Genomic DNA, 7980 nt, shown 5'->3' on the forward strand with positions numbered 1-7980 from the left:
CATAATGCAAATATCCGATCTGCAGGATATTTAAGATATGACTTCATGAAAGGGTCATTCAACCCCAAAGAGGTCACGACCCACAGGTTGAAAACCACTGAGATAAAGTAACACTTGGGGCTCTGGTTAAAAGGCATGAAGCAATTAAGGAAAAAAAAAAGTTAGGGACAGAAGTGCGGAAGCATGCTGCCAAACTTTCTGACCTAACAACTGTGCAGTCATTTTTCCAGTCACAAACTGGTAGGCGGGAGATAGCATAACTAGTAAGATGCTAATTGGCAAATAGGTTGTACGCAGTAAAGAGGTGGAGCGGATTTATATATTCGTGCTAGCGGCAGTCTTTAGGGATGACATCAATCATTTTCAGAAGGCTTGGTCAGGATAACGCTGCTGGCCACCGGCTCCCTGCATCCATGCCTGTGTACAGCAGAACCGTAGGCCAGCGGCGATCCTCATATTTGCCAGAAGGTGGCGCTCGGCCTCCACGGCGCGACCAGCTGCAGTTAGAAGTCCCCTCCAAAGGAGCCACTTTCCCCCAGGCTGAGGCTGATTAGAAGTCATTCACGTGTCGCTGGTTGTCCAGCGACCCTACAGGTGCTCCGAAGGGGCCTGCAGTTCCGATGGCACAATTGTACTTCAGGGTCAAATCCCCAAAGCCATCCGAGGGGAGAATGAGATCCGGCAGACGTGAAGCTGAGGACAGGCAGGGTTGGGGCAGCAACTTGTTCTCTCATACTTCTCTCCCGCTTTGTGTGCGTGTGTGTGTGTGTGCGTGTGTGTGTGGCGGGGCAGAAGGGTGAGGGTGGGTGGGATGGCAGAGCGCACCTGGGTTGGCCCGGTGTGCATGCAGGGGCTATAGTAGGCAACAGGTGACTAGTGTATTGGGCGGCTGCCAAGGGCTCTCGCTCGCGCAGTCTCCAACCCAGGTGTAATGGGCAAAGCGTGCATCCCGGGTATATTCATTAGGGACAACCCCGCCCTGCAGGAAGGAGGCGGGGACCACCGGAACCGAAGCTGCCCCTCCTCCATTCACCAGGATGGATTCGGTGTCAGGGGAGAGGAAACACCGCAGCCAAGGCAGACTAGCAGGCGCCACCCAAACACCTGCTTGGCCTAGAAAGTGGCACCAGGTGCGACTCACATACTCGTACCTCTTGTCCCATCCTTTCTCTAGGCTGTGCCTGTCTTCCCTGGACTACTTTCCAGAACCACCCCTTCCCAACCAAGTCACTTGCAACTTGGGAACTAAATCTAAGCACCTATTGAATGCATATTCAAATTAGCGGCCCGGTGTCCTCAAGGCTCTGAGTTGGATGGAAATGTTGGTGATACCTTTTTTTTTGGTGAGTGGGAGGGGCTTTTCTCGCACCTTCCCTCCGTTCCTTGAGGTCCAGAGTGCAGTCAAGGGTGAAGAGCACTTAATAGCCACAGAACTGGGAGAGCAGCTGGCCCAGGCAGGCCTGGGTGAGCCACAGGTGGAGGAGACGAAGGACTTCTGGAGTTCGTGGCCAGGTTTAAAAGCGTAACCCCCAGGGGTGACCAGTGACAGCCAAAGCCCCTTTTCTCTCTGCTCCAAAGGTGTCTTTCTAGAGGGCACACCTAGGAACTCAAGGGGAGTCTTCTACAGTCCCGTTTAAAATCTAGTCCCAATGCACAGGCACAGAGCCACACTGCTAGGTGTGTTGCGTTTCCAGTCCCCATCCCTCCTAATGGCAACAATGTTTCAGTCTACTGGGCCGCCACGGGACACACATGTGATAGAGGGGGTGAGAGAACAGAAGGAGGTGCCCCAAGCAAACACAAGACACCTCAAAAACCATTCAGAATCCCGGCATTGATGTCAGACACATTTTATTATAATCTTAATACAGTCTACATAAATTTGAACTGGTATTTATTTGGGTTCAGTTATAACATAGCATAAAAAAAATCAAAGCACTGGTTGTCTGAAATAAAGCAAGCAATCAACATTCAATAAACACACTTGATTTATTTTGTATAAAAGGGTTAAGTTTACAACTAAACTTTTATAAAAAGTTTAGCATAAGTACGTCATTACATTTTAATGCAGAAATAGGTTATTTCTGCCACTATACAAGAAAACTCTAATTAAAGAGTCCACAAGGTTCACTCAATATATATATATTTATATATAAATATATACACAGCATTCAGTAGGCTCGTGTCAAAAAGGCCATTTCTGACCGAAGACTTCATTTAAGTAACCGAATACTGGGTCCTTCTGGTATTCACGCTCCACCTTTGTGAAAAGGCAAAGTCTGCTTACATTGGGCAATTCCTTGTGATTTTTTTCTTTTTTTTTTAACGTTTTCGCTCCCCATGGTGGGAATAGTATATAAAGAAAACCTTCCAACTGTAGAAAGGGCACTGAAAGTCTCTCATAAATAACGGTATCACAGTCCAGGCCGGAGAACGACACCTGGGCAAGACGATCATCCTTAGTTTTCCTTCCGCTTTCTTTTTAAAAAGGTCCATTCAACGTGTTCTCCTGGTGAAATGGCTGATAACAAAAGTCTTAAAAGATCTTGTAGACTTCTTCTTGTGCAAAAGAAAAAGAGAAAGTAAAAAGAAAAAAAAAAGTCCCCAAATGCCTGCAAAAGATTGGGAGAGAAAGGCAGTTTAGGAGAATGTAACCTAAGGGCAGAGGCGGGCGAGCCTGGCGCCGAGGAAGCCACAGTTTGAGCATTTAACCAAACCCTGGCGTCCAGATGCGGCACACATACCCGGCCCCAGCAGCACAAATTAAACATGAAAATAGCGGAGACTCCAGGGGAAAACTTCCCAAACCCAGTCTCCTATTTGGATCTCTAACAGCCCGCTCACAGGCGCCAGTCTGCTTCTTGTAACAATTATTTGATTGAAAACAGCCCTTTAGTTAACAGATATGGAAATCTGGATCCCAGAGCACAGGGGTAAGGCTCGGGGTAGCCGTCTTCAGCTAGCCAGAGAAATCTCAGAGGACTACAGTTTTGGGAAAAGAGAATCACTATGGAATTTGTGGCGATAAGATTAATTACAGCTGAGGTTACCACCTCAGTGTACCGCCACTGGGCTCATAAAAGTCAGCCACACTTGGTCCTGACACCTTCATAGTAAGTTACTGGCATTTCTTTTCTTTCTTTTTTTTCTTTCTTTTCTGTTTTTGTAAAGGCAACTGTTCTGTAGTCCTGAGCAACCACAGCTACAAGCCCCTTCATGCCTATGTGGTAAGTCAAGCGGCACCCGTAACACAGTGAAGTAAGCATGCATTTACCAAACCAAACATTTAACAGACACACAAGCACATTACCGAAACGCGCACACAGGAGGCACCCGCAACACTCACCATTTATTTAGCCACAGAGTACTTTGCTATCATTCGACATAAGCTCAGAAGGGAATTCAGATGCCTGGGGAGAAAGAGGATAAAAGGCAGGATATTAGGTAATCTTAAAGGAAGGTAGCCCCCCTCCTCCTTTCACAAAAGTGCCAACAAGTCCCATGAAACAGGATCATGCTACAGCGCAGATCCAGATGCAACCCACACAGAACTTATAAGTAGCGATTTCACATGACGCTCAATATACAGTTTCCTCAAAAATAAAGTTAATGAACCTGTCTCTACGATGGGCTTTAAGAGTGACAGCTCGGGAGACCCGGAGCGTCTGGGCAGTGGCGTACTTGCAAGCTAGTCTCACCTGCAAGGACAGGATGCTGATGTCCGTGTTCAGGGTGGTCAGCGGCGTCCTGGACGCCTGGTTCTGTCCAGGTCTCTGGTGATGCAGGCTGACGATAGTGGGATGCGAGTCCAGGGCGATCTGCAGGTCCAAGATGTAATCGATGACGTGCTGCAGGATTTCCATCTTGGTCACCTTCTTGTTCTGGGGGATGCTGGGCACCAGTTCCTTGAGCTTGGAGTAGCAGTCGTTCATGTTGTAGAGCAGACTCATCGGGTCGTCCACCGGGGTTTTGCTCCGGGAGATGCCCAAGCTGTGGTCCGACAGGCTGTTTTTCCTAACGGACCTCACCGGACTGAAGGCTTTCATGCTGCTCGTAGGAGGAAGACCGGGAGGGAGCCGCCACAGGGGGCTGAGCTGACTGCGCGGCACCAGGCTCGGTTCAGAATGAAGCGCGAGCCGGGCGGGGCGTCTTTTATGTGCACTCGCCCTGGCCGCTCAATCGGGCATCCCTGAATTGCCATTGGTGGAAGGGCTCCCGTCCATCATACCAGGCGAATTCTCCCATTGGTGAGTATGAGCTCTCGGTTCTTCCGCGTTCGCAGCCAATGCCTGTAGGGTGGGAGGAGCGGGCGAGAGCCCAGCTGGGGTGGCAAATTGAGTACAGTGTGCGCTGGGCGCCCAGGGGGCCTGAGTGTGCAATTGTGCCCGCCTTATTCCAATTCCCAGAGCTGGCAGGACCCCTGCCCCGGGGGTGTGCCCGGAGCTAGCTATACCCGCCCCCAGGACTTCCAGCAGCCCCACTCTCTCCGCACAGCAGACGGGAAGTCACAGGTCGCTAGCGTTAGGGAAGACAGCGACCGTGGCAGAAGGGAAAAGAAGCGCGCTTTTGGGAAGTCACATTTGTAGTGTTCCTTCTTTTAAGATAAAGGAAAGCTATTTGGGGAGGGGGGGGGAACCTACCCACATACACGTCCACGACAGGTTTAGCGTGAAGCTTTGCAACTTGGAGCAACGCGGGAGGCCTTCTCGGAAACTCAGTGACACGAATTGTAGGAACACTGTGCGGTCTCCCTCAGACCGCAGAGGAGCCCCGAGGGACCCGGTGCATTCGGAACTCCCCCCACCCCCAAGAATGAGGCAGGGTTACTATAATGACTCCATTAATCGAAGGTCATTAGTGGGGTTTGCACACTGGAACTACATTTACATACACTGCCCTTGGTCTGTGCCCTTCAGTGTAGGTGGCAAAGTGATGCGATTAATTATGCACAAATCGTGATTTCTGGTGTCACATTCCAACACTTAGAGCTCTTGGGAAGCTCTTTGTCAGGTAGGTGGTCCTAGCTATTGACTGACAGCTTATCGCTGTTTTTAAAAGAAAATTCTGTTACGTACGAGGTTTGGAATCTTTCAGCACCCTTCCTAGATGCAGCCACATTTTGAAAAAGTTTAGAGCTCTTGACTCCAATGCTTTAATTCTGAATTCTTGTTTTGCTGAAGACTACCATATATTAGTCGTGTATTAAAGGAAAAAAAATATTTATGTTAAGCCCAAGAAAGGGTTTTTGGTCTGAATCCCCCACATCCTCTGAATGCAATAAAGAGGAAGAATGCAGAATCCAGGCAAAGCTCTGTGTGGAGAAACAGTATTTTCCCTTCAATTAATGATTAATTCCTCAGCTGGTGGGCCAGGCGGTCTCTGACCTCCACGTGACAGCCATGTGCCCCAGGGCTTCTCTCTAAGGAGGCAGAGTCCGGTGATGTAGAGGCGGTAAAATCCGTCCATCTCAGTTTGGAGACTGCAGAAGGACTCTGCCCTGCAGGAAAATCTGCGCAAGGCAAGGCTTGCAATGCCTCCTGCGACTCAGCGACAGTGTTCGATTGACGACTCGCCTCTGTTATTAAGCCTGGAAGTGATTTACTATCTGAGTCCCCCCCCCCCCCAACAGTTCGAGCCTCTTGATGTACTTTGTGTGCATGTGTTTCTGTCACATACGTGCCACAGCGGAACAGATTTTGTTTTGACACTTTTGGTTCATGATGTTATACTCTGAGTATTTTACAATAATAGCCAATGTAAACAAACATCTCTGGGATTCTCAAATTATTACTTATGATTCTTGGACATTGCATCTCTGCGGTACTGACGCATTCTTAGCTTTTTCCAAGGACACCGTATGTTAGCACCCGTGCCAGCCTCATTATCCCAACAGAAAGGCCCTGGGCTGGATGATAATGAGCGCTGTGCAGCATCGCTCCACACACTGGCAGCGACCACGCATGAGCGCCTTCTCCCAAGACCATTCCTGTACCCTGATATAGTAAAATTGCTAAATATGGTGAAAGTTTTCTGGCGTTTCTTTCTCTGGCTGCCATGCCAGAGTCCAGTCTGCCGAGCTGCGCTGAATCCGATTCTGTTGGCACACTACCCAGTTTTTGCATTCATTTAAAGATCATTTTTAAGGGGATTGTGAAACTGTTTAAGTTAATGACTGAAGAGGACCGAGTTACCAGTAAGTCTGTCACAGCAAGCCCGGGCTGACATTTCTTAAAATTATGGTCTGGGTCTGGGGATTTGGTGGGAGCCCCTTTTGGGGCAGCTTATAATGGCATATAAAAATCTGTCCATTGGTGTGGATGTGGATTTTCATCAGAGAACCCTGGAGTTCAAATGGCCCCAGCTGCAGGACGTGCCCAGCTGCAGTAAGGGCGGGATCCGTGGGTGGTGGGAAGGTGTGAAGGGCTTCCGGCGGGTGTGTGTGTGTGTGTGTGTGTGTGTGTGTGTGTGTGTGTGTGTGTGTAGATATTGGCCACCCCAGCTACCTACTGGGACGCCCCCCATTTAAAGCAACAGACCCGCTTGGAGTTGCCCGAGCCCTGCTACCAGGCCCCCAGATCCCCCACCGTGTCCAGGCCACGCGCGGTAATCAGAAGCAGGTTCCTGCTCAGCCACCTTGGCTACTATCCCCGCGTGATGCCACGAGGGCGGGAGGAGCCGGCTCGGCGCGGGCGAGTCTCAAGGTCTTCTCTGCACATCTGGCGCAATTGGGAGCTCTCGCCTTTCTTCCCCTCGGTTTTGTTCTCACAGCTGTGTCCATTCCGCCCGTGACCCCCCGAGTGATCCCTGACAGGTGATGAATTGGCAGCAGCGGCGGCGGCAGCGGCGCGCAGGCCAGGCCGCGGCGGGGCCGGAGCCGGAGCCCCGGAGCAGACTCTCTGGCGCCAGGCGCGTGACGCCGCCCATTCACGCCGCCCTGCAGCCTTGTCCTCGCGGCGCCGCTCAGGCGGCTGCCATAGCAACCGCGCCGTCACTCAGCGCGCGCGCCCAGCTGATCAATGCCTGCAAGGCCCGGCGGTCCCAGGCTCGCCCTGACCGGGCCGTCAGCCTGCGCGCACCTGCAGCCTCTGCACGTCTTAAGTTTCGAGTGATTTGGGGGAAGAAGGAAGACCAAGAAGAAAAGAACAGGGAAAAAAAAGGGGGGGGGGTAAGAGAGGAAAAAAAAAAGGTCTGGAGAGGGAGAAGAAAAGAACTCTTCCTTGGCAGAAGGGGGGCACGGGGGGTGTAATGTGGCTTAGACCTTGCCAAAGCAAAAGGTTTTGCTTTATTTCATTTGTTTTTGCAACAGAGGCGTGGAGCTGGCGGGAGGGTAGAAGTGAATGCAAAGGAGGTCACTGTCTCATCGCAGGACAAGATTTAATTATTCCTCTGGATCTTCTTGTTTTTCGCCTGGATGGCTTTGACTCCAAAAGGAAAAAAAAATCTTTGAAGGACCCTTATCCTCGACCCGCCCACCCCCACCCCGCGCCGCGTTCTACTGACATCCTCTTAGGAACCCTTAGTGGTTATGCAAAGAGCAGCAGACTTTTCCAGAGCGGCCCCACCCCCACCCTGAGAGATGGTGGGATGCATTGCTGCCCCGGTCTTCTGGCCTCTCTGAGACTCAGCGTGCAGCTCCCGCAACTGCGTGCTCATTTCCGCTACAACAGCGGCGGGGGGGGGGCGGGGGGGCAGGCCTAGCCCCCTCATAGTGCTGAGTTTTCTTCTGACATCACCTAGAGTCCAGAAACTTGTAAGTCAGCCTGGAAACGCAGATACCTTCTCTGTCCCGGTTTATCTTAAGGGGAAAGCTCCCTTTTAGGAACCAGATGCCAACATTTCCGGATAGTTTATGGCACCGGGATCCTTCAAGGGTGCTCATCCACCGCTGAGAGTGTTGGCGGCAGTTTTTCATCGCCTGTCCTGCAGAATCACCCTCTGCCGGCCCTAAAACCCAAGGGTGAGGGTGGGAGTGCTGGGGAC

At 51.0% G+C, this 7980-nt stretch overlaps 1 protein-coding gene across 1 annotated transcript; it reads right to left on the bottom strand.

Moving 5' to 3' along the window:
* Window positions 1-1834: 1834 nt before the first annotated feature.
* Id2 (inhibitor of DNA binding 2) lies at window positions 1835-4128 on the bottom strand. The gene is made up of 3 exons (NM_010496.3): window positions 3699-4128; window positions 3347-3410; window positions 1835-2612 (listed from the first exon to the last, which is right to left on the bottom strand). The coding sequence occupies exons 1-2, from the start codon at window positions 4044-4046 to the stop codon at window positions 3354-3356; spliced, it is 405 nt and encodes a 134-aa protein (NP_034626.1). The 5' UTR covers window positions 4047-4128; the 3' UTR covers window positions 1835-2612; window positions 3347-3353.
* Window positions 4129-7980: the final 3852 nt, after the last annotated feature.

Source organism: Mus musculus, chromosome 12 (assembly GCF_000001635.26).
Source record: "Mus musculus strain C57BL/6J chromosome 12, GRCm38.p6 C57BL/6J".
NCBI lineage: Eukaryota > Metazoa > Chordata > Mammalia > Rodentia > Muridae > Mus > Mus musculus.